This window comes from Macaca thibetana, chromosome X, assembly GCF_024542745.1.
Source record: "Macaca thibetana thibetana isolate TM-01 chromosome X, ASM2454274v1, whole genome shotgun sequence".
Classification (NCBI taxonomy): Eukaryota; Metazoa; Chordata; class Mammalia; order Primates; family Cercopithecidae; genus Macaca; species Macaca thibetana.
The window spans coordinates 14,946,296-14,973,923 of NC_065598.1; the positions used below are offsets into that span (position 1 = coordinate 14,946,296).

The following is a 27,628-nucleotide window of genomic DNA, read 5'->3' on the forward strand; positions in this document are numbered from 1 at the left end:
GTTTAGTAGAGATGGGGTTTTGCTATGTTGCCCAGGCTGGTTTTGAACTCCTGGGCTCAAGTGATCTGCCCGCCTTGGCCACCCAAAGTGTTGTGATTACAGACATGAGTCACTGCACCTGGCCAACAATGGTTATTCTTTACATCAAGAGCTATCAAACTATGGTATCCCAGCCTAATTTAGCCTGCTGCCTGCCTGTTTTTGTAAATCAAGTTGTATTGACACACAGCCATGTGCATTCACTTACTTATTGTCTATGGCTGCTTTCATACTACAAAAGCAGAGTTGAGAATTTGAGACAGAGACCTTCATGGCAGTTTCAATCTGAGGCCACTTGTCTGTTTTTTCTCAATTCTTTAATATTCTCAGCCATTATCATTTTCGTTATTCCACCTATAATATTGTCTCTACTCTCTTTTTTGAAAAATGTTGGAGGCTTTTAATCATCTTACATGTCTCTTAAATGTGCTTCTATATTTAGCTATTTTTTCCCCTTCACCTCTCTCTAATGTGTTTTGGGTAAATTAATTGGTTCATCTTTCCAATCACCAACTCTCCAATTGTGAGTCTAGAGTTTACTTTGTTACAGTTTTAATTTCAATCAACATATTTCTAATTTCAAGTATTTCTACTTCATTCTTCTTCCTATCTACTTTCTGTTACATTTCTGTATATTCTTCCTAGTTTGTCTCTTTTTTTTTTTTTTTTTTTGAGACGGAGTCTAGTTTTGTCGCCCAGGCTGGAGTGCAGTGGTGCAATCTTGGCTCACTGCAAGCTCCACCACCTGGGTTCGCGCCATTCTCCCAACTCAGCCTCCCGAATAGCTGGGACTACAGGCACCCGCCACCACGCCCGGCTAATTTTGTTTTTGTATTTTTAGTAGAGACGTGGTTTCACCGTGTTAGCCAGGATTGTCTCAATCTCCTGACCTTGCGATCCACCCGCCTCGGCCTCCCACAGTGCTGGGATTACAGGCGTGAGCCACCACGCCCCGCCCCTAGTTTGTCATTTTAATTTTATGAATATTATTTCTTTATCTCTTTGAGGGTTCTAAATATATTTAAGTATTTCCTCAAATTATTTTAGATTTTTAACTTTATAGGTATGACATATCCTGATTATTCATTTTGTTGCTGTCATTCTTAGTAACAATTATATTAACGTAATTTGGAATTTTGTTTAGTAGTTCCATTTTCTTTCAGAGATTCGTTTTTCTTTCTCATTATTCTTTCCCCAACATTTAGAAGTTTTATGGTTGTACCCCGTGATTCCCTGGGTCCTGAATCCAAATCTTGTTGACTATTTATGATTCAGGGATCATCTCAGCTCAAGTCCTAGTTGCAAGGAAGTATCTGCTTCCTCCTTTGCCCCTAGTTAAGTAATTTCACAGAAGTCACAGCTCCAGGCAGCAATGAGCAGTAACTCTTCCTTCCTCTTTCGTGGATCTGATGTAGTGCACTCAAAGAGCCCATCTCCAGCTGAAGCTGAATTTTTGATGGTCCCTGTCTTCTAGCTCAGATCCATAAGTCCTGCAGCTTCAGCTTCATGGCTTTAGTGCCATTTCTGTAAATGATTGTCATCTGCAAATGTTTGCCATCATTCCATCAATTTTATATTCTATGGACTAAGAATGATCTGAAAACATGAATCCACAAGGTTATCGTACCTGGGAATCCAGATGTGAGTGTGTGTCTGTGAGTGCATGTTTTTAATAAAGGCGGGAGAATTATAAGCTGGGGGAAAGAGGAAACAGACAGGAAGAAAGAGAAAGCATATGCAGGAGAGCTAAGGCAGGACCTAGAGGGGTTGTTTTGACATAAGTGCCAGAGATAAGTGGACATAGTGTGACTAGATGAGAGGATCACCCTCAGAAACAAGAGGAAAATACAGAATGACATGGGTTTATAGATGGCAGGACTGCCTGGGAAGCTCAGTGAACTCATACCTGTGGTTTTGTACTTTTCTGTAAAGTTTGGATCAAGGCAAAATTCTGGGAGTGAGAGGAGTGGGGAGCATGAGGATCATAGATCGGGTTTGTGAAATTGGCTTGCCACAGCTTCTTCATCTAAGAAATCTGGAGATGAAACTGAACAATTGCTAATGTCTCTGGCAGCTTTGAAATTCAATACTTCTCCATTAAGTTTCATTTTTCAATAGTCTCTCTTTTCCTGATTATTCATTCTCTTCTAGTTGGACAGTACTCCGTATACAATTCAGTCTTCAAAATAAAACTTTGGGACAATGCTGCTTCCACACGAAAATAATGAAACTAAGCAGCTTTTTGAAGATTTTAAAGTTGAAGCATATTGAAAGGATTCGTATTTATTGACGCAAATTTCGCTCAATACTATCCAAAAATACAAGGCCAGGCATGGTGGCTTACACTGGTTATCCCAGCACTTTGGGAAGCCGAGGCAGGAGGATTACTTGAGCGCAAGAGTTCAAGACCAGACTGGAAACATAGTGAGACCCTGTCTCTACCAAAAATACAAAAATTAGCCAGACATGCTGGTGCATGCCTGTACTCCCAGCTACTCAGGAGACTGAGGTGGAAGGATCACCTGAGCCTGGGGAGGTCAAACTTGCAGTGAGCCATGATCTTGCCACTTGCACTCCAGCCTGGGCAACGGAGTGAGATCTTGGGAAAAAAAGAAAGAAAAGAAAGAGAAGAAAGGAAGGAAGGAGAAGGAAAGGAAGGAAGGAAGGAAAAAGAAAGAAAGAAAGAAAAGAAAGAAAGAAAGAAAGAAAGAAAGAAAGAAAGAAAGAAAGAAAGAAAGAAAGAAAGAAAGAAAGAAGGAAAGAAAGAAAGAGAGAGAAAGAAAACAGACAGTTTTATTACAGTTCTTACAGGTTTCAATTCAATCTTAGAAATATTTTTAAACTATCCAACTGTGAGAACTCAGGAGAAAATATCAAATCTCTGGATTGAATTAAAGTAATTAAATGGTTCATGCAACTTGCCTCATCATAAAAAATGCAGTGTTTACTCAAGTACTCAGAGTTATTTAAGCTTACTTTCAATCCCAGAATTTAAAACCTAGTTTGAAATAACAGAAATTGCAGACAGTCATTTTGCTATTTTAAGTGGAAGTACTAACAATTAAACATAAGTAGAAACCTGGCAACTAATTTCAAGAATGGTTGTTTGTTTCCAATCGGCTTTCTGCACTGGTTGATTTTTGTATAATGAACTTTATGTTAACCACTTGAGTAAGACAAAAATAAAAATTAAAAAGTGTGATTATCCCAAATACATACTTAAACCATTGATTTCAGTGGTTTTAATTACTAAACCTTTGCCAATTGCTCCTAATTTCTTCCTATTTTCTGATGGAAGTGCTAATCAAAATTAAAATAATTAAAAGGCTTTCATCAAGAGAAAGGAAGTGAAGCAGGGTTACCAGATCTCTGCTTTTTATTACAGCGGCAGCTTTTTTATGGTAATTAATCCAAGACTACTAGCAATTTCACTCTTAAATAACAAATCATTCTCTAATTTCTTGGCTACCACAGCCAGCTTCTAAATTGAGAGGCTTAAAGTCTTTTTAATAAGACTTCACCATCATTTGAATGCATGCTCCTTTCTGTGGTACAATTTCAAGGGTAGTCGTTTCTCCTTTTGTTAATTTCTAAGTTCACACAGCATTCTCCCCTGAGGAAGCATGAGCATTTTCATAGCTTCTTAAGTATTAATTTAGGTCATGTGTGACCAAGATGGCAGGCAAGATATTTGGAAAAGTATGGTGGTGGGGTTTTTAGGAGAAACTTAGAAGTGTCCCATGTTGTGAGGAAGTCAAAGACCTTCTGTACTCCTACTAATTTGAGCTCTCAATTTCCAGCCCAGCCCCTCTCCTTCACCAGAAAAAAATGTCCAGTCAAGTAACACATTCCAAGAGTGAAGAAAGGCATAATTTGGGGATATCAATGAGTCTCAGTGAAAAAACAAAACAAAACAAAACAGCAAGGGATTCACTTTGGTTGGGCATAGAGCAGGTTTAGGAGTGGGGAATCTGGCAAAGAAGTTAGGAAGAGGGGCTGGTGAAATGAGATACCACTTCACACCCAGTAGAATGGCTATAAACAAAAAGACTGACAATACCAAGTGTTGTAAGGGATATGGAGGAACGGGAACCCTCATACGTGGCTGATGAAGCTGTAAAATTGTATTGTTGCTGTGGAAAAGAGTTCAGCAGTTCTCTAATAAGTTAAATTTATTATACACCAACTAATTCCACTCTTAAGTTTCTAGCCCCTAGAGACAGAAAATAGATTATTGGCTGCCTGAGGCTGGGAGTGAGAATGGAGGTTTCATTGTAAAGGGGCATAATGGACCTTATGTAGATGATAGCTATACAACTCAGTAAATTTCCTAATATTCTTGAATGAAAACAAGCGAAAGGTAAATTTTATAGTATGTAAATTCTATATCAATATAGTTCTATAAAATTTTTAAAAAGAGGAAGGACTGGAGGCGTGAAGACCAGGCTACTTTGACCCAATTTGGGAGGCAATGAAAAATGTTGCATAGTTGAACAATGGAATATTACTGGACATCCATTTTATCAACTTGTTCTTTGGTTGATTTCTTCTTGTTTTGACCTTAGTCCATGCTGTTTCCTTTGCCTGGAATGCCATTCACTCTTTGTCTAACTAAATCTTTCTCAGCTTAGATGTTATCTACTCAGGGAAACCTCTTCCACAACTCCCACCCCTGCCTAGGTCTCCTCTGTCACATGGATTTCTAGCCACCCCATCCTTGTCCTTCATAACACTACCAGTAACACTAATGAATTGTGTCATTTCTTGTTATCTGCTTGTCTTCCCCACTAGGTTGTAAAAGCCACTTGAGCAGTAATGGTATCTGTCTTATAGCAATAGTAAGAGCTGAATAAATATTTATTAAATGTATGAATTTAATTTCAAGTAAAACAACTTGATTCACCACAAGCTATAGAAAAAGTAACCTTGAGATTATTCATGTATTCAAACTACATCACTAAATCACTTGTCTTTTGAATATCTTCTTTCAGTTCTCATTCCAGGTCCAAAATAAATGCCACTTCTTCCATCAAGCATTTTATGAAGTCCCTAACTTAGACTATATTATTTATGAACACATTGTATTCCCTTCCTAGACTGAGATCTTTTTGAAGGTAGGATATGTGTCTGATTCCTCTTTTTAAAGTAATAAGCATGTAATATGTTTCTGATGAAGGAATTTATAAGTAATAAATACATGCATGTATCTGACAAATAGCAATTGGGCCCAGGTTTGTGTGGTCTGTTGAATATTTTATATATAGTACTGCTTCTCAAAACTTAATGTGTATACCTGGGGATCTCGTTAAAATGCAGATTCTGATGCAGTGGGTTTGGGCCAAGACAGGAGGCCACATTTCTTTTTCTTTTTTATTTCTTTTTCTTTTTCTTTCTTTCTTTCTTTTTTTTTTTAGCTGAGTACAGGGAACTTTATTGGTGGTACATGACAAAGTGGGGCTCCCTAGGCCCTTCCCTCTTCAGGGGGTCTGCATGGAAATTGTGAGGAGGGGAGATTCTCAGTGTGGTGGGGACTGAGTGTGGCAGGGATTCCCAAGCAGCCGAGGGCCTCTCTCTTTCTCTCATGCTCTCACTGGAGCTGATGGTCCTGGGGTGTTACTCCTTGGAGGCCATGTGGACCATGAGGTCCACCACCCTGTTGCTGTAGCCAGATTCATTGTCATACCAGGAAATGAGTTTGACAAAGTGGTTTCTAACAAGTTCCCAGGCGCGGGCGATACTGTTGGTTGGCTGAACGCACTTTGAGAAGGGTTTAAAGCAGGGGTTCACTTTGTTAATTTTAAAGCTAGCAATCTATGAAGTGCATCAGGTCAACTTGAATAAAAACACTATGACAGCCAGGTTTGCTAGTTTGCAGAAACTATCTAACTCTTCTCTCTCACATCAATGTTTGTAAAATTAATGTGTTATAGTGGAAAATAACATGCAGATTAAACAAGAAAATTTTTATCTTGTTTTCAAGAATATAGCTGGCTATCTTTAAGAAAGATGATATATCCTAAATAGTTTTGCAAGTAATTTTCTTTTTTCTTTCTTGTAGTTGATGTCTAAATAATTTTGGACATCTTTTTATTATACCGTATTTCTGTCTTATTCTTAAACCTGATAACACTTGATTTGCCTTCTATAACCTATTTATTTCAATTGTTCATATTTGAATTTCTTTTTTTTTTTTTTTTTTGAGACGGAGTCTTGCTCTGTCGCCCAGGCTGGAGTGCAGTGGCCGGATCTCAGCTCACTGCAAGCTCCGCCTCCCGGGTTTACGCCATTCTCGTGCCTCAGCCTCCCAAGTAGCTGGGACTATAGGCGCCCGCCACCTCGCCCGGCTAGTTTTTTTGTATTTTTTGGTAGAGATGGGGTTTCACCGTGTTAGCCAAGATGGTCTCAATCTTCTGACCTCGTGATCCGCCCGTCTTGGCCTCCCAAAGTGCTGGGATCACAGGCTTGAGCCACCGCCCCGGCCCATATTTGAATTTCTTTGGGAAGAAAGTAAATCTGATGGCTCACTGATTTTTGAAAAGCCTGAATACAACTGGAAAGGCCACAGAGTTAGGAGAACTGACTAGCTAAACTGCTACAGTATGCGTTTGGCATTACAGGAGGGAAAAGTAAAATTACTCTCTACCTGAAAGTGACTTCTTACAGCACTCTTTCCAAATTCAGCAGCAGTTCTATCAGTAGTGCCATTGAACCTGAGTATATTTACTATTTCTTTCAACATTAAAAATAAACATAGTGTTGCTCTTTTTCTTAAAGCATCAGTGAAATTATGGAAAATCACTTAAAACCTGGACACATCCTCACAGTAGAGTTTATTATGAAAGCATGTAGTATGTATCTAAAGCCCTAACACGTGGGATGAACGTTTTACTGCTCCCCAGATCTGTGTTGAACGAAAACATTGTGTATTGGAAAGGAGAATTCAACAATTAATTGTTGAAACTGTGAGATTAATGTTTTAAAAGCTTTACACCTGTTTACGATTTGGGGACAAAAAGGCAGGCTTCATTTTTCATATGTTTGATGAAAACTGGCTTAAGATATTTGTAAATAGAATCAAGAGCAAAACTGCACAAACTTGCACATTGGAAAGTGCAACAAGTTCCCGTGATTGCAGTAAAAATATGTACTCTTCTAAAAAAAAAATAAGAATTGAAGACTTAGCCAGTCAGATGAGTTTTTTCATGAACCCATTGTGGAAATTATTGGATTAACTGAGCCAAAGTGATTATGCATTCTTTATCTATTTAGCACTTTATATCGTTATATACAGTTTACAATACATGTATAACTTGTAGCTATAAGCATCTTGTGTCATTAAAGCTCTCTCTCACACACACACACACAAATAAAGCAGGGGTTCAAAATGTTGGCTTCTTCTTGAATCTACCTGGGAATAAGCCTCAAAGAAATACTGACGCTCGAATCCTAATCTCAGAGATTCTCATTTTTTGGGTCTGGGCTGCAGCTTTGCCATCAGGATTTTTTTTTAAAAAACTTCCCAGGTGTTAGCCTTAGAGGAAGATGGGTGAGGGTTATATAGGAACTCTCTATACTGTCTCTCTACTACTAATTTAGGGCATGAGAAATGCTGATTTTAAGTTACAAGACCCAGGATAACTCCTGAACTTCATGCAAGTCCACTAGTCTTCAAATGGTCGATGCATGCTCAGAAATAGTCTTAGTCTTTAAATCTATTTGATGTATACCTTGGGTTCAAAATATTTGTGTGAGTATCTTGCTGACCTGGATTTGCAAATCCTTTTCCTATCTCAAGATACCTGACCGTTTGCAGGTCAGTTCCCAACCTGTATGACTTTTTCAAGGTTTCAAGGTTGAAGATCAACAATATCGCTTTCCAGGCTAAATAGCATGATGAAGTTGGCTGCTTTATATGATGCCATCCTAAATGACAGACTAAATTGCCTCTCAAATTCCCAAAAAGCAAGAACAACCGATTTTTCAAAATAAAATTAAATAGGTACTGCTTTAACCTACTGAATTCAACAAAAAAGTATAAATTATAATCCTTTCAAAAGGCAATCCTACAAGGTATTTGAAAGAAGATATAAATGAGAATATAAACATACATGCCAAGTGGAAGAGGCTTTGGTTTGGGAGTACATAGCCAGTTCCAATGCTGGTTTTGAGCTATAAGGCCATCAACAAAGAAGGTTTAAGGGGGAACCCTGGCTACTTTTCTCAAAGAGCTGCAAAAAGCTTTTCTTGAGCCATTCCAATCCCATGCTATTAACAATCCTCTTGTTCTATATATATGGAAAAGGAGGCCAGCCTTGCTAAATTCATCCCTGGAACTCTTGAGAGCCGTGGGTCTGAGACTATCCTTCCAAGGCTTTGAAAAGTTGTTGGTGCTATTTTCTTTGTCAAATTGTGTTGGCAATATGCCTTCGGGAAGCTTGGTGATAAAAGGGTGTGATGAATAGAATTTGTATGTTTAGAATACCCAGAAGCTTTAGGGTGAGTTATGGAAGGGACACATTTCACACAACTTTCCCTAGATTTGCTTACAGATTTACAAGTGTTCCCTGGGGGCGTGGTTCTCTTCTTACTCCCCCTGGAGTTCAGGGACACTGCAGTCAGCAATTTCTCTTTGCAGTGGGTTTGGGGAGGTGGATTTGGTTGCAATACAAATAGTTCCATGTTCCCTCTACCTCTTAGCGGCTTCTTCTGTTTCACTGGAAGAGCATTTTGCATTTCCTGTTTAACCTGATGGTTCAGGCTAAACCAAAACCACCAAATTTTTCCTGGTTTGGGGTCCAAGTAGCAAAGTCTCACTCCACTCCCAGCCTTCCTCAGCAGATGTTCTCCCTCCCCCACTTGTCGAGGTATCTTCCCAGATCAAGTTAGATTTGTGAGTCTGAGCTGAAGTTTTGTAACTTTGCCTCCCATAGCTCTCAGTTGGAATTAACACTCCCCAAGATGAAGCTTTGCCTAATATAGTAAACCACTCTGTCATCTGGAGAAACAGCTTACTGGAAAGGAGAAAGCATAGATTTGAATTGTTCAAAACTGGCTTTGAATGGTATAACACCCTGGAAAATGTGTTTGCAGTTTCTTATAAACATATGCTCACCATACGACCCAACAGTCCTACTTCTGGGGATTTTACCCTTGATAAATGAAGCCTTATGTTCACATAAATACATGTACATGAATGTTTGTAGTAGCTTTATTCACAATAGCCAAAAAACTAGAAACAATTTATGTGTCATTCAATGGGTGAATGGTTCAGCAATCAATAGAATACTACTCAGCAATAAAAAGGAATGAACTACTGGGACACTGGCAGAATCTCAAAGGCAGTATGAATGAAAGAAGCTGATCTCAAACTGTTACATAGTGTATGATTCCATTTATATGACATTCCCAAAAAACCAGAATGACAGTGAACCAAATATACAAAATGACAGTGAAGGACAACAGATCAGTGATTGCCAGAGGTTGGGAGGCTGGGAGGAGGGTCTGACTATAAAAGGATAATGTAAGTGAATTTTTGGGGGGTGATGGAATAGTGTTGTATCCTAATTATGGTTGTGGTTATATAAATCTATATATGTGTTAGAATTCATAGAACTACACACCAAAAGGGAAAAAATCCATTTTACTCTATAAGTTAAAAAAAAAAGCTGTCTTTGAATCTAGGCACTACTTTTTTTTTTTTTTTTTTTTTTTTTTAGCTATTTGACTGAGGATATGGTATTTGACTTCCTTAAGGCTTGATTTCCTCATTTATAAAGTGGCATTGTTAATAATAGTCATCTCATAAAGCTGATGAAGAGATTATATGAGGCCATATGTAGGAAAGGGTCAGGTGTACGGTAGGCACACAATAAATGTTGCATTCCTTTCTTTCTTTCCTCTTTCCTTTCTTTCCACACATAGGTGTGTCCTATGTGTTGGGGTTTAGAAGTCTGTGTTTTAGGGGCCCTGATATTCCTTAGGAGCCAGAGTGGTGAGCTTGAAAAGAGCAAGACACGGCAACTCCAATCATAGTAAATAGACATTAAAATTTTTTTAAAAGACAACTTTCCCAGGGTAAATCAAAGACAAACTTTTTTTCTCCACCTTGCCTCCATCTCCTTTTAAAAATGGTTCTAGGAGGTGTTTTCAGATAGAAAATGAATTTTAAGGTATCTGCTCAGGCTTTACATGTCTTTAGAAGTGTGTTTAAAAAAAAAAAAACAACCAACATTTTACATTTTGGTGTTTTGTTATTAGGGTCTGACTTTACCTAGAACAGATGACACCTGAGGGTATAGGGTGTACTAACTAGGGCAGGGAGAACGCACATTTGCTAATCATTATTGCTGTAGCTATGGCTGCTGTGGCTTCTCAGATGGAACCTGCCAAGGGTCTGATCTTGCTTCTCTGAAATCCAGAAACCTGGTCATTTAAGGTTGGGGTGGGCTCGTCTTTCATTTCAGAGGCCTCATGCTACCATTGGTGGTTCCGGTGGCTCTTTCCTTTATGCAATTCTATATTTAAATGAATATATATGAAATCCAGGTTAATTAAACTTAGACTGAGGAAAGGAACTACAAATGCAAGAAAAGAGTGTGTGTGAATGCGTGTGTGTGTGCGTGTGCATTTGTGTGAGTGTGTGTGCGTGTGCATTTGTGTGAGTGTGTGTGCATGGCAGTCTGGGTTTTTTTTTTTTTTTTTTTTGGGATGGAGTCTCGCTCTGTCGCCCAGGCTGGGGTGCAGTGGCCAGATCTCAGCTCACTGCAAGCTCCACCTCCCGGATTCACGCCATTCTCCTATCTCAGCCTCCCGAGTAGCTGGGACTACAGGCGCCCGCCACCTCGCCCGGCTAGTTTTTTATATTTTTTAGTAGAGACGGGGTTTCACCGTGTTAGCCAGGATGATCTTGATCTCCTGACCTCGTGATCCACCTGTCTCGGCCTCCCAAAGCCATCTGAGTTTTTTAAGGACATACTAGGGGGCTAAATGCCTGGGACCTCCTCTTCCTCCAATTTGATGAAGACTGCTTGTGGTTTTCTCCCAGCCAGATCATCTAGCACTGGGAGAGATGGCCATGCCCTGCCTTTCTGTGTTTGAAATCTGTGCTCCACTCAAATGCCTCTGTTCTCACTTGACATAACTGTGCTTAGGATATGTGGGGGCAGATGGGTGTGGGATGGACTTGAATGGCAAGACAACCCCAGACCCTCTAGAAGTATGCTCTGAACAACCCCAAGGGGTTCCTGAGGTCTGTTACAGTCTCTCTATCACTGATCTCCAAGATCAAGGGCCCAATGTGCCACCCAAAGCCTTTATGGTGATTAGGCTATTGTTAAAAACAATTTCATTTCCACTCCTAACTCTCTGAGGGAGGGATATATTTCCCAGCCCTATTGACCAATGAGACATTACAAGACATGATGCAAGGAGAGGCTTGAAACTCACCTATGATTGCACGTTTTTCTATTTCCACCATCACTGCAAGCACATGCTTCTGCTAGCCCACTGATCAAAGAAGGATGAGAGACATGTAGGGCTGACCTGCACCCAACCTATGCCTTGAGCCTTAATCCTCTGACTCCTAGCTGACTCAGAGACCTAAGTGAGAATAAGGTAGTGATGTTTTAAGCCACTGAAATTTGGACTGTTGTGTTACACGGCATCATTGTGGCAATGGTTAACTGCTACAGCCTTATTCCTGCCAAAGTATAGCATAATCCATTGGATGGGAAAAGGATCCTTATGCAAAACTTTATTGTCCCTTCTACAAAGCAGACTTGCTATGCCAGTGGCAGACAGCCCAGCATACCCTCTTTCACGCTTCTTCACTAAGGATCTAGTGTCCCACATCAACATTCACTGATCTCCTCTTCCTCTTCCTTATCAACATCCTCTGCACTCTCTAAGATGCCCAATCATCCCTAGTCTTGCTGTGACAATGTACTTGTAAATGAAGCACACCATTGCAAAGTTGTTTTCACTTTCTCATTCCACTCTGTTCTTTCTGTGCAGTTTCTTATTTAGGGTGTTTTTTTAGCATAGTCATTCAATCAAAATTACACTCTTTCTAATACTCTCCATAATGGAACAGTAAGCAACAGCAAGAATTTGCCACAGGGACATTCAACACATTCAACATTTTCTCTTTCCAGAAGCAATGTTAGCCAAACCTAGATTTCGGGAAACCGATACTTATCTCCAATATGTGAGTGTTATAGTTACTTAGGAATACTCAGTGAATGACAAAAAGAGAATCAGCATAAGAATTTACATTACTAAAGTTTCAGGCATAAAATTATCCTTCCCACTGGCCAAATTGAACTCCCTGACTGTTAGCAAGACATGCAAATACTTAAGACATCTTTATTTTATAAAAACATCATTTTCACTCATATGCCTGGCACATGGTAGACATTCCACAAATATTTACTGAGATGAATATGTGTCTTTCTTTTTTCCAGGGAGAAGATGCCTCCTGAGAAATAAATCTGTCTTCCTTCAGCACACTTTACCCCATTGACCAGCCATGGTTGTTTCCCATCTTCACTGAAGTTGTTCTGAATGTGGTAATGTGATTTTCTAAGCAATGTATATGTTCTTCCATGCACTAAAGGAGGCGTGACAGAAATCAGTGAAGTTTTTCTTTTTATTCTATCGCCTCCTACTCCTCCCAAGTTGTCTCAATACAATTCGTTTTCCAGCACTGCTATAAAATTGGGAATGTTTTTGACATTCTACAGTCAAAGGTGTGTTCAGAAGCATTTAGAAGTCACCAATGTGAAGAACTCACTATGTGTCACAGTCATTAATACTGTTTGTCAAATATTTCCATCTCACTGCCTTTTGAGTGCATGGTGGGATTACACTTCCTGGCCCTTTATGGCTAGATGGGGCAGTGGGTCAAGGGGCTGCAACTAGAACTAATATGTGTCACTTCCGGGTCGGAGAATTTAAGTGCCAGGGTGGGGCTCTCTGGGGCTGTCCCTTCCTCTGTCATAGTGATTCCTAACATTCAAGATCAGATACTCAGTCAGCTTCATCCCCATGTGGAGTTGACCCCGGATGAACCAGGCTGGTCATGTGGTATAAGCAATAAATAAGTGTTGTTTATGAACCACCAAGATTTTGGGGGTGCTTGTTTTCACAGCATATCCTGGCCTAGCCTGATAAAGTATCTGACCAGAGTATTTTGCCATAATTTACCATGACTTTACAAACCACCTAGCATAAAATGAAAGCATAGGTAGCATTTCTAAGGATCTCAGGGATGAAGGAAAACATCAAGATGTCGAAGTTTTGTCTAGACCCCTGTACAGATGCTGCTTTGCTCATCTCTCTTTGTGTTACCAACAGGCTGGAATAATGGGCTCAGATGACTTCCTTCTATACCTGTGGCTCCTAAAAGGGAACACCTTATAGGATGGCTTGTGCCTGGAAGGACACTGGAGGAGTCTTTGATACATCCACAGAAATCCTATCCTATGCCCACAGGAAAATAGCACAGGGTGAATATACTGCCTTAAAAATGCTTTAGAATTTTTTTTTAAAATCATGAAGTCAGACCAGCCATCATAAGAGTAGATGTTGGAGATGATTTAATGCAGTAGTTCATATCCTGATCCTGGACATCTAAAAATCCTGAGGTCTAGTCCATCAATCAGTCAACAAATACTGTTTTTAGTATCTACCCTATTATAGGCTTTTCACTGGTGATTGGGATGCTGCAGTAAACAAGACAATTAAGAGCTCCTTTTCTCAAAAAGCTTGTATTCTAGTAGATGGCGACAAAGCAATAAATGTATACACAGGCAAATAAAACATGTCAGGTATGGATGTGTACCATGATGAAGATAAAATAGTGTAATGATTTATATATAACACAATTGCCAAACTATGACCCATGGGCCAAATCCAACCTGCAGCCTGTTTTTGTATGGCCTGTTAGCTAAGAACAATTTTTTACATTTTCCAATGGTTGAAACAAATTTTTTTTAAAAAAATTTGATGATGCAGGAAAATTACATAAAATTCAATTTTTAGTGTCCATAAAGTTTTATGGGAGCACAGTCACACCTTACATGATCTTCCCTGGCTACTTCTCCAACCTCAACAACTGCACTTCTGGCCTCCATTCACCCCACCTCCAGCTACACCAGCTCCCTGGCTAATACCCAGACATCAAAGCCAACTTGCTGTGCCAACCATGGCCACTGCATTGATGGTTGCTTCTGTCTCTCTTATCTCCTTCAGGACTCTGCAGAGACGTAACTGAATCAGAAAAGTCTCCTCTGATTTACTCAGTACTGTATCCGCTCCCCCTACTTGATTTTCTTCATAGCATTTATCACACCTGACATGTTACAGATTTGCATATTGTCTGCCTCTACCCACCATACTTGGAATGCAAATTCCAAGAGAATTGAAACATTGTCTTATTTCCTCCTGCATTCCCAGCCCCTAGACTTATTTCCTGCTTCATTCTCAGCCACTAGATCAGTGTCTAGATATACAGGTGCCCAATAAATACCTGTTGAAAAAAATAAATGAATGAATTGTCAAATATTGGAAAGCTCTAATGACAGACAAGGGAGATTGTTTATGAACTAAGACATCACAACCAACTAAGGCTTCATGATGCAGTAGCAGGGGGCCTCAGGGTGTCTTTGCTGTATAATGCCCTAGTGTCTTGGTAGGAACTGCAAGAACTAGTGGCAAGGAAGACAGAAAAGTGAACCTACCGCCAGAAAAGCAAGGGAAGAAGAAATGCTTCCATCTCATCTTTGTCTCATCTCAGTCACATTCCCAATTATATACAGTTTCCACTGTCTCTGTTCATCCTAAGTTGTAGAAAAAAGTTGAACCTAGAAATGTGCTCAGAAACAATTTTACTGTCATTTCTGTGCCTATTTCTGTAGCACCTCTATTCATTTGTGGTAATAATAAATGTATCTGGGAGTCCCAGATCTTATTACCTCAAGTTCTACATGGAATCATGTGTGTGTGCAAATACCATATTCTCATTCCAGAAATTGTCTTTGGGATTTATAGTAAAGTCTAAACAGGTTTAAAACAGGATTTTTATGTTAAGAAATAAGTCATACAAGGAAATACTACATTGAAGATGTAAGATATCGAGGGTTCCTGGTATCCTGGGTTGTATTGTATTGTATCCTTGGTACCAATAACATGCTATAGTGATATAAGTTTCAGTCACCAGTTATAAGTGAGTAACTGGATTAAAACAGATGTGTATAGAAGCATATAATTCAACACATTTAACTACAAGGTCATAAATAAAGAAGAAATTAATGGAAAGTATTTCAGATGTCTTTTGTGCCAAGGACTGTGCCTGACAGAAAAGTGGACAAGAGTTTGCTGGGCCATTTGACCAACATCAAAGTCAATGGACTTCCCTGTACATGACTTTGGAACTGGAAATAGGGCAGGGAGTAGGAGTGGGACTGCTTCCTGGAATTCAATATGGAAAATAAACCTCAGTCCTTGGTTATTCAATTCACTGTAGAGACGATTTCAGGAGAAGGCAAGAGACACAAAGGTAAAGAAATCTTGTGAGCCATGTGGCTTCTCATGAAAGTTAGAAGTATCCCACGTTCCTGTGGATCTTGGACTGATTCTAGTCTTACACAGAATGTGAATGACTCCATCACCCACCAATATTCTTCTACCAGTGTAATTAAGAAAGCGGGTGGATTAAAAAAAGATAGTATACAGGGAAGATAAAGCAAAAAGAAACAAATTCTGTCAGAAAAAAGTTGTGAAAGCCTACCATGGCCTGGCATTCCTTTGTTGCAATAGTGACATGTCTTCATGACTCACAAAATTTCTGTGGACAAGAACTGTTTATTAAATAAACCAGAAATAGTGCTGGCCAGAAGACCAATGTGAATGACAGGAGAGTGAGGATGTAGATACTTATTTACCAAATGTCCAGAGTGTCTACCACATTGTACTTAGGGCTGTCACATACAGATGTGTCTATATGCATGGAGCACCCTAGAGTTGTGCAGTACACATCGTGTACAACTGTATATGACTATCTGAGCTGTATTAAAAAAACTGGAGAAAATAGAAACAGAAATAAATACCACATCTAGGCCATAATCTGATTATATTAATGAACCATGCATAGGTACTGGGTTAACCTTATTTCTAGAGGAAAACGTGTTCTTCTTAGACTGAGAAACTTAACAGCTAAACAGTATACACAGTAGATTTGACATCCTAAGTTGAGATTTTCAAACAGATTTGTCTCAGTCACATGTTCCAGGCACTCCTGACTCCAAACAGCTATCCTTGCAAGCACAAGTGGCAAGACTAATGAAATTAGGAGGCCTTACACCCAAATGGCAGTAAGCACAATTGTCCAGAGTACTAGTAGCTATTTCATGATTGCTACAGGAAAAAAACAATTCTTCACAGACACATAGAACTATCATAGAGGCAATGCTACTCTTAAGCTGGAAAAGTGGGCAATGTTCAAAGCTAGAAAGTGAAAATTGGACTGGGGGTGGCTGGAGGACAACCTAGAGGCAAAATTGGCATCACCATCCATTCTGGAAAAGAGGTGGTTAGAAGAGGAGAGGGTGAGGAGAAAGAAATACACATGGACCAAGTACTGAGGAAGAACATGGAAATTCCTTATAATAAATAAAACATTTTATTTCAAAAAGTAAAAACAAAAAAAACTCAAATACCACCACCCTAAACCATTACCATCATGAATATGTTTTCACACTACATTTTAATTTTAACAAGAAGAACTTTAATGTTTAGAAACATTGTTTCCTCTTAGATTTTCTTTTCTTAAAAGTTGGGGAAAAAAGAAAACTATGACCAATATTATACATCTCACTATCGCTTACCACTCTGTCACATCTATGCCAAAATTTCTGTTTAACTATAGGCAATCCTTTCCTTCATATCAGAAATAATTTAATTGGGCGAGGGGTTGGGTGGATATAAGTTCAGTATATGTAGCTTCACTTTTTAAAGGAAATTCTGATATATTCTGGAAAAAAATGCCAATCGTATTAGTAAGTATAGAATGAAAAAAATTGCTAATCATATTAGTAAGTATATAATGCTGCATCCTCCACGCGTAACGACTTGTTTTCTGTCACATGCAAATTCAGCTGCTTTCCTTCGTTGCTCCATTCAACAAATTTATATATTAACAGTACATTCAAAGCATTTAAAACTTCGCAGTGCTGGCCGGGCGCGATGGCTCATGCCTGTAATCCTAGCACTTTGGGAGGCCAAGGCAGGCAGATCATGAGGTCATGAGATCGAGACCATCCTGGCTAACACAGTGAAACCCCGTCTCTACTAAAAATACAAAAAATTAGCCGGGCATGGTGGCACGCACCTGTAATCCCAGCTACTCGAGAGGCTGAGGCAGGAGAATCCCTTGAACCCGGGAGGCGGAGGTTGCAGTGAGCCGAGATTGCATCACTGCACTTCAGCCTGGGCGACAGAGTGAGACTCCATCTTAAATAAATAAATAAATAAATAAAACTTCACAGTGCCCAGGACACCTGAGACATTCTTGGTGCTTGCACTCTTTAAAAGAGCTGAGCAACCTAAAGAATATGACTTACGTCCAACAATTCAGAGTCTCCTTTGCTATAACATCAGCTAAAGTAATGTTTTACAAGGGAAATGGAAATATTTTAAAACTCGAGGAGCCCAGCACATCTAAAGGATTTCCGTTTTATGAACTTACGACAAAGCTGGACAGTCTGAAAAGTCTTACTTGCTCCAAACAAGTCAGACAGTTTTCTCCTGTTACCTATGCTTACATTCACACTCCCATTGACCCACAGTCTGGCCTTGAGATCCAGTATCAAGGCTGGTGGCAGTACAATGGAGCTGAACACTGTGAGTTCTCCCGTGTACATTTGGAATTTGAAAAGTTAGAAAAGTGCTGGCTACCAAACAAGGTGACTTCCTACTCACCTCCAGCTCAGTGTTCAACATTTTTTAATCTTAACCCCCACCTTCGCCAGGCCACCAACACCAGCCAGGAGCCTTTTAAGACATTTTTCCCCTACGACATTTGAATGCATACCGTATTTTAAAATACATACCATATGTACTCTATGTACGTCTGTGTGTGATGTATCAAAAGAGTAAAACTTTTTCAGCCCTCCACGAACCAATTTCCCCTGCTGGGGGCGATATCACCCCTGCTGAAAATGCATGTCCTAAACAACAGCTACAAAAACTCAAACTCACATTTAATTGTCTTTTCAAGGCCAGAAGTTCCTAAATCAATAATGATTTAGCACCACTTCAGTCAAAACAATTACATCCGAATCATTTTCAAAATAGAAGCTTAAAATATATACAATCTATGAAATGCATAAAATTGGGCTAAATATTGTTCCAGCAGTCAGTAACGTTCTGGTTAATTTTTTGCATTACTCTCCACTCGTTAAGCTCTATTTGATGCTTGCTCATAGAACCAAAGATTTGATTAGTGTTGAATTTTAAACCCTTCAAGAAGCAAAAAAACCAAACACTCTCTGAGAACACATTTTTCTGAATGGCGGCAATTGGTGATTTGCAAAAGCAGATAGAAAATGTCCATAGAAAGCACTGCAATTTTCAATTTACCAAACAAATAGACTAACCTCTGCTGCTCACAAAGACCTGAAACTAAATGGCCCACAAAGTTATCAGTCATAAAAACAAATCAATGTTTCATTAAAAAACCACTGTGCCATCTGCATATGCAACCGAGGAGAAACTTCTCCATCCGAAAAGATTCCAGACTGCTCATGTTCTACCATAACTTCAAAACACAACCAACCCCACCCCAGCATTTTCAAATACTCATGGCCAGAAGTTTAATAAGACTAAGGAACAGAACAGTCACTAACAAATGCAGGATATATCCTGTCCAGTCCACTACTAGGATGGTTCTGCATTTTTATATTGTTTCAAACATAGTGAGGGCAAAGAAAGTCCTCTGTATGAGCCAATAAAAAGAACTTCATCATATTAAAAATTGAGCTCACCTACCTTCACTGGTCCATGTTCGTTACTGGAGCCCTGCACCAGCTGGACGTACAACATCACGAAAATATTCACCACTACCCACTCTCTGTACATTTTGAATATTTCAATATCCACTGATTACTAAGCAGTTGACATCAGGCAGCTAGAGAAAATTGTCTCAAAAGGCATTCTCCAGAAGGAAAGTTTGAAACCTCAAAACTTCACATAGAAAACCAAATAATCAGTTCTGATCAAAATCCAACGAAATTATTTCAATTAGGCAAGGTACGCTTTTTTCGCACAGTCTTAGGGGTGGGGAGAGAGAGATGAAAAAAATTAAAATGTTCTCATGCTCCAAAAATAATCAGAAGGTGGACATGTCTTCTACCTGAAATCAGAAAGCACTGTAAATTTATTTCATGTCCAGCAAATTAAAAAAATCTCTCCACCGTATGCCGCAGGTTCCAGTTGCTTTGTAAGGAGGTGGTGTGGCCACCAATGCTTACAGCTACAGAAAACTGGAACCCAACTCTGGATTGAAACTTTTTTGCACAACCTTCATGGAAGCTTGCAGAAGCATGTGTCTTAAATCTGACACAGATTTTGGCAGAAAATGCAGAGAAGTCTTGGCTGTAATCCTGTTGCGTCCCTACCAATAGCAGGGCAGTTTTAAGAACTGACTCAAATGTTCAGGGCTGCCGTTATTGTAAAGCAGATAACCTGTAACATGAAACCCCAGCACAAAGCTTTGACCTTTGTATCTTAGCAGGATTGCTTAGGAAGGGACCTCAGATGCTCATCCATCTGCTGCCAATGACACACAGAAAGCAATCAAATATGATTTGGAAAACCTGCACATGCACAAAAATAATAAAAACATCCATCCATACATGCAAAAAAAGGCAAACATACACAAAATGACTTTTTAAACAGAAGCTTAGTAACTTAGGTATTTCAAATGAAAAACACTGATTTTTAAAGAAACAATGATTAGGTTTATTTGCATGTGCCAGGAAATATACTACATTTCTTGTTACAAAAACCATGTTATCGCTTTAGTGTGGAATTCTTTAGAAGCACCAGCTAAATAGGCTTTAGAAATGGAATGCCTTCAACGGCTCAGTCTCATAAATGGCAAAATTCTAGGACACATCGAGACCTGCTCTGCTGCTTTCCACTAGTTCCCAATCTTTGATTTCCAGGTTTTGGCCCTTTCAAACCCATTTTTCGCGTTTCTGAAATCAAGAATGGCTTGAGAAATCTCTTCATTGGTGTTCATCACAAATGGACCTAGGGCAGAAAGAGACATTCAGAAAGTTCTGGGTGGCAATATTTTCCTCTACCACTAGAAATGGTATGTATTTCTGTAGTTCTTAATTTAAAACAAAATCCAAGCACATCTGAAGAGTAAAAGTTTATTTCACAGTGTTCAGTCCCCAAGGACTATAAAATGAGTTTCTTAACTAGGTTTGTGTATGATTATTGATTATAAAGACAAAACTTCAGATAAATGCAATGGCATCTCACCCATTCAGTAGAGGTTTCTCACCAGCAATGGTGATCTGTTTTATTAAAAAGAGTCTTAGATTTGGTTCTATTACAACCATTTTTGTAGTTATTTTTATAATATTAGCTGATGTCAAGAATTGAACCCATGTGATACAAAGAACTGACAAATCTTATCATAGCTTTGGTGTCTAAGCAGCATATAAGGCTGTATACTTATTTGAGGATTCTAAGTCATTTTTTGAAAATTGGCAGCACCTATTGACAATAAACAGAAGATTATAAAAATTTCTAGTCAAAAAGCATCATTTTTAAAAAGTTTTCTAGGGTTGGCAAATGTTTGCTAGGAAGGGCTAGATAGTATGTATTTTAGATTTTGTGGGTCAAACAGTGTCTGTCTCAACTACTCAACTCTTTCATCAAAGTGCAAAAGCAGCCAGAGATAATGCAACAGTGAATAGGTATGGCTGTGTCCCAATAAAACTTCATTTACAAAAACATGCAGTGGGCAGATGAAGCCCATGGACCATAGTTTGCTGACCCTTTTGTCTAATTGCTGGGTCTGAACTCAGATTTTGCTAAAAATGTACAAGAAGTCCTCCCCTAACCTACCAGGAGGCAATGTGTGTTTCTTCCCTTTTCTTCGTATATTGTATGGGTGGAGAGGCACTGGACTGTCTCACTCCCATGATCTGCTAGATGAACAAGGCCAGCTTTTATATGGCATTGACAGTGTCTTTAGAGCAGTTGACAGACTTGTTCACTCAGTACATGTCCTCATCCAGTCTGCAGAATTTCCTGACATTCCTTTTATGGAACTGCCTGCTCTAAGGGGCTTTCTCTGGGAGATTCTGATTAATACATAACTGTATTGCTTAGAGAAAATAACACATTCAAACTTCTTAACCACTGTTATATCAACATGGATTTGGTGATCACTATAATTTAAATCTTGAGAAGGAAGACACAGGATAATATGTCTTGATGATGCTGAAATCTTTGGAGAGGATGTGGGGAATAGAATACAAGTAGGAAGAAAAAACCCAGGCATCTAAATTCATTCATTCATTACCTATCTATTAAGTATTTATTGAATGCCCATTAAATGACATTGTGCTAGAAGCTAGAGACATAAAGATGAAAGACAAATAAATGACAGACTCCCTCTCCTCAAGGACTCAAATCTATCACACAGATATGAAAAGAAATCATTACAAAACTGTGTGAAATATGGAAGGATAAAAGTGTAAAAACTATAAAATCAGCACAGAAAGGGGGAGGAGGAGAAATCCAGGAAAGGATTCACAGAGGGAGTGATGTTTGAGCAGTCACACAAGGAGGAAAGGCATGTTAAGGATTAGTGTGCTGGAGGAATACTGGAGGGGATAGGGGTACAGTGGTGGAGGGAGGGATCAAAGGGGGAAAAATGGCGATCTGAAATATAGGAAGAAACCGGACCCTGCTGGGCTTTGGATGCAATCTACAGGAAGAAGTTTGGACCTACTTTTGCAGGTGATTATGAATCACTGTAAGGTTAAGTAGGGAGTGATATAATGATTTATAATTTTTAAGGAAAACTTTGGCATCAGGTGTCTAACTTGGGAGGCTGAGTCAATGGTGGAATTGTTAAGGCTATTTGAGATACAGGACACAGGAGGCTTTGGATGGAGCAACGTGTTTGGTTCTGGATATTTTTTGTTTTTCTTTTCTTTTTTCTTTCTTTCTTTTTTTTTATTGAGACTGAGTCTTGCTCTGTCGCCCAGGCTGGAGTGCAGGGGTGCGATCTTGGTTCACTGCAACCTCCGCCTCCCAGGTTCAAGTAATTCTCATGCCTCAGCCTCCTCAGTAGCTGGGATTACAGGCGTGCACTACCACACCCAGCTAAATTTTAGTATTTTTAGTAGAGATGGGGTTTCATCATGTTGGCCAGGCTGGTCTCAAACTCCTGACCTCAAGTGATCCACCGGCCTCGACCTTCCAAAGTGCCGGGATTACAGGCGTGAGCCACCGCACCCGGCCCGGTTCTGGATATTTTAACATAGAGGTACTAGAGACAATAAAGTGGTTTCTCAAGCAGAGGTTTTTGGTACATTGTTGAAACTATGGATCTGGAGCTCATGAGAGAAATTTCATCTGGAAATGGAGGTTTGGACTATATTAGGTAGGAAAGAAAAAGAGAGTTATCATATACAGAATAAACAATAAACCCAAGAGGGTAGCCTGGGGAAGACAACTTTTTAAAGGACACGCAGGGGAAAGGGAAATGCAACTTGGAAGATGGGAGCAGGTACTAAGTCAAGGACCCAATTCTTGTGCCTCATAATTTTGCTATGGTTGGGACTTGTGGAGCAGTACTCCCATCCCCAACTAGTTTCTGTAGGAATGGTGTGCTTCTAGGCTTCCATTTTGACACTTTCTGGGGTAGTATGCCATGTTTCTCGATTTATAATGCGCACATGAATCTTATTATTTAATCTTATTAAAATGCAGATTCTGATTCAGGAGGTCTGGAGTGAGGCCTGACATTCTGCATTTCTAACTATCTCCCGAGTGATGCCGATACTGCTGGTCCATGGACCACGCTTTAGGGAAACAAGGCTCTGTTATACAGGGAAGCATTGGAAGCTTGGAGTCCCCTAAAGCTAACTGACGAAGCTTATCTCCTCAAATCTTCAAGGAGAAAACTGAATCCAGAAAGCATGTTTTTAAATTGATCAACTACAAGGGTTGTGAACAAGAAAATTATTTGATAGTTATCTATAACTCTTTCAAATTATAGCTTTCATCACTTCTCTAATTAAGCCTCTGAAGCCCCTCTCTTGTATAAAATCGTGCGTCTAACCTCTTGTTATGTAGAACTTTGGTATAGTGGAGAGAACATAAGACATGGGGTCAGGAGACTAGGGTTCAAGTCCCTGCTCCACTGCTAACAATCACTTTCCATTAGAGAAGCTACAGGGCAGAGCAACAGATGACCAGCATGGTAAGAGGCAGAAGGGCAGGGTGTTTGGAAAACAGACAGCCTGAGTGTGAATCCAGCTGTGTGACCTTGAGTAAGCCAATGAACCTTTGACCTTCTGCTTCTTCATCTGTAAAATGGGCATGAGAGTACCAACGCCATAGGGTTATTTTGAAGGTTAAACGGATTAACATTAGCAAAGTGCTTTAACCAATGTCTAGGAAACAGTAAATTCTATGCAAGTATCTGTTAAGTAAATAAATAAAATATCTGGATTTTATTTTCCTCATCTATAAAAGAGGCATGACTACATCATGGCTAAGCGTATTTTCTATCCTAACATTCTATGACTTCCTGTGCTTAATCTGTGGACGAATAATTAAGGACACACGATGATAAGAGGAGAAAGGGTCTTAGCTAACTCATGAGATTTATACAAGTTCCCAGTCAAAAGATGGTTGTGGCTGCCTTTAAACACACATAAGTAAAAGAAAAACTTAAATGTCTGAGTTTTTAAAAGTTAAAAAACAAAAACAAAACGCTTTGCTTCTCAGTAACTGAGCTTTCAAGGGACATATTTATTTTGTATGATTACTCTGAGTTTGTATGTGCAGGGATACCTAGTGTCCCTGTATTCCAAGCCACTGGGAGAGGATCCACATGACCCCAGTGTAGGATGGCTTTGAGCAGTCCCACTCCTTTGATCTGTCACCTAATTCAGTTAGACTCTTGCTTTTCATTATTGGTACTGAGGAGATTGCCTAAAATAAGACTTCCATCTCACACATCTTTTTCCCACCTAAATGTTAGTTACTAGGAATAAAGATTATGAGCCTACTCAGTTTGTCTGAAGGCTTTTTCCAGAAAAACAAACTATAATATTGCAGTGCTGTTCAGCTGAGAGAAAAGGAAATAAGAACCACAAACCTTTGGAATGGAAATCAGATGCATATAAAATGGTTGTCAAATGCTACAGGCCGAGGCAGGGTACAATTTAATGTTCCCCCTGAAGTAGTTAGTAGAACAAAAAAGAATATTTTTAAAGCAATCCGTGTTCTTTAAATTTATGAGCAGCTGGTGGTTATCTGCAATCATTGTGTATATCTGGGAATTCATGCAAGGCAGGGAAATGCAACGGGATTTTAATGCATGTTGAATTTAATAATTGGTGAAGTGAATATATGTTTTGTAAGCATTTATCTAAATAATAAAATGTGTTTTAATTGCTTTTAGATGTTCCTTCATTTAATCAAACAGCAATGATATTAAGAAGTCAAAACCCAAAGAGTTGAAGTAATCGTTATGGGTACTTAAGTCAGGATTTTCTGCCTCTAAGTACAGTACTATTTCTGCTATATCAGTCACCTCTACTCATGTTCTTAAATAAACAAAAAATAACTATTTTCTTAAAAATACTATTCCTAAGAGTTTCATATTTTTTTTACTAAAAATGCAATAGACTACAGGACAGTATTGAAATCACCTTTATTTTTGATAAAGATAAAAAGGATGTTAAAGTTCCCAATAGACTGTAGAATCTTTTTTTCAAGTTAAAATTCCCTATAACATAATACAAAAATACGATTTTTGTTCTTCCTACAGTTCCAAACTCAATATCCTACACATAATAGGTATTTAAGAAATGTTTCTTTTTAAAAAAACAGATGAATAAACATCATGTATATATTTCCCTCTGATGACAGAAAAATTAAACAATCCTCAGATTTGTAGATGGAGAGACAGGACAAAAAAAATCCAGCTATTCTTCCCAACAATACTATACATGTACACTGTTTTCAAAGAAAAAGAAAATCAACCAAGAAAATCATCGTCATTTTGGTCTTACCGTGTTGGACAACTGGTTCTCTTAACGGCTCCCCAGCAATTAAGACAAAATGGCTTCTCTTGGGATCCTAAAGTTAACAAAGAAAACATCAAACAATAAACAGGCATTTTCGAAGGTCAAATTGTGAATAATTTGAAATTGACATGCTAGCCAAATGGGCGATGTTCCTAATTCTGAATATAATTTTCAAAAATATTTTCTGTGCAACACTCAATATGGAAATGTTTATTTCTTAAGTTGTTTACTAGCAAGTAGAACTCAAAAATAAGTCCAGGCCACCAAAATATTAACATTCTCAAATTTAAGAAGGAGAATTTAAATTAAGATTTCTTTAACTGGAAATATCTTCATGACAAACCATGTGATTAAACTGGCTTATCATGGGATTTATGATTTCTCAGTAGCCATATAATTTTTAAAAGGGAAGATTCGTTATGTAAATCCAAAATAAGATGTTATTACTTTTGAAAATTATTACTATTAATGTAAAATATACCCCAGAAATATTGCACTAAATGGAACCTTATAAAAACAGAGCATCCAAGGGATATCTGCTCAAGCAAATTTCCCTCCAAAAGGGTCCTATTACGTTAAAGTCTCTAAAAGTTTTTGCTTAGAATTAAGGATTTGATTTTTTTCCTGAAACTGGAAAAAATATTAACCACAATATCCAGTGCTAGTATGGATACAGGGAAAAATACACCTTCATATATTGTTTGGGAGATTTTCAATTGGTGCAGTAATCCTTCCAGAGAGCAATTTGACAATATGACTCAAAACCCCCAATATTGTTAATGTCCTCCAATCCAGTAATGACAGTTTTAGCAATATAGTGTAAGGGAATTTCACTATTGTAGTACTATTTATCACAGCAGAAATTGAAAATATTTCTCCAAAAACGAGGGGTTGGTTAAATAATTATATGTTTATAAGAAAAACTATCATGTGGCCATTAAAATTCATTTTCTCATTCATTTCTCAACAAATATTTAAGTGTGTAATGTATTGTTCATAATGTTCATAATGTATTGTAAGTTTTGTAAATATCACAAAATGGCATGTATATACTATGGTTTAAAAATACCAAAATGTTAGCATTTATTATTTCTGAATAATGGGAATTAAAGCAAATTTTATTTTCTTCTTTATGCTTTTTGTATTTTTTTAAATTGCTACAAAAATTTGCTAATTTTAAAAGTTAAAAGGAAACATAAAATAAATATTTTCTAAAGTTCGTGTTTGGGGAATTGTTTTATAATCAAATGCATTTCTGGTTTAACAATCATTAGAGCATTTCATTATATAAAACTAAGTATATTAAGTAATTCACAGGTTATAATTGTAAGAGTCCTATCTTTATCAAAATCATACATATATCACATATATATATATATACTTTTCAGTAATTTTATTTATTAGAAATGGGTGTTTGATTTGAAATTAAGGAGAACTGTAGTTCTGTCAGAAGTGAATTATATATATACTTAGATATATGTGGTGTTTTGTGCCCTGGAAACTTAATTGAGACAACGTGGCGGTTAGTTGTAACAGGTAGAGTCAGAGGTGCTGCTAGACCTTAGCTTGTCCTCATCCTCCTGCATGCCATGTCCAGCTCTTCTTCCTGACTGCTAATTCTGCTAAGAGCGGCTGCAGCCCCATCCCTAGACACTAGGCTGCAGAACTACAGACTTCTCCACTAGACTTCTTTTGTGGCCTCATTTTAGTGCCTGGATATGCTTGGCATTCCAGATTAACAGGTTGGTGACTTTTCCCATTCCCCAGCTTCTGCTTTTCTATCTTTATTTCCATAGCTCCTCCCATATGCAAATGTTCCCTCTCTGGGAAGCTGTCTTGTGACTGCCCTCTCGCGAGGAATCCCAAGCTAGCCAAATGGAGGGGCCGCCTAGAGCAGAACTGAGGCACCTCTAAACAACAGCCTCAGCAGAGCCCAGCTCCCAGCCTGCCAGCCACATGAGTGACCCCAGAGAAACTGGCAGAACTCCCCACCACATGGAGAGATAATAAATGATTGTTATTTTAAGCCACTAAATTTTAGCGTAGTTACTCACTAATAGATAAATGAACATTATATATTTCTTTTCAGCCTTCTTTTAGGTTTACCTTATTCAGAATAAAACAATAAACAAAGCCAAAATGACTATGCACTTTAAAATGAAGCCTTCAAAATTTTTGAAACTTCACCCCAATTCTAATAATATAGCATATTTCTAAATATGTAAGTCAATATTATACTATAT

General features: G+C 38.5%; 2 protein-coding genes across 4 annotated transcripts in view; both read right to left on the bottom strand.

The window, feature by feature from the left end:
• Positions 1–19,948, bottom strand: part of VEGFD (vascular endothelial growth factor D) — a 41,622-nt gene extending 21,674 nt beyond the window's left edge. For both annotated transcript variants that reach the window (XM_050777658.1, XM_050777656.1), the window contains exon 1: positions 19,084–19,948. In XM_050777658.1, the coding sequence (XP_050633615.1) occupies positions 19,084–19,173 (90 nt within the window). In that variant the 5' untranslated portion in view covers positions 19,174–19,948. The remainder of the gene's footprint in view (positions 1–19,083) is intronic.
• An 83-nt stretch (positions 19,949–20,031) lies between these two features.
• Positions 20,032–27,628, bottom strand: part of PIR (pirin) — a 517,051-nt gene continuing 509,454 nt past the window's right edge. For both annotated transcript variants that reach the window (XM_050777664.1, XM_050777665.1), the window contains 2 exons: positions 25,371–25,437; positions 20,032–20,349 (listed from right to left, as the gene is read on the bottom strand). In XM_050777664.1, the coding sequence (XP_050633621.1) occupies positions 20,237–20,349; positions 25,371–25,437 (180 nt within the window). In that variant the 3' untranslated portion in view covers positions 20,032–20,236. The remainder of the gene's footprint in view (positions 20,350–25,370; positions 25,438–27,628) is intronic.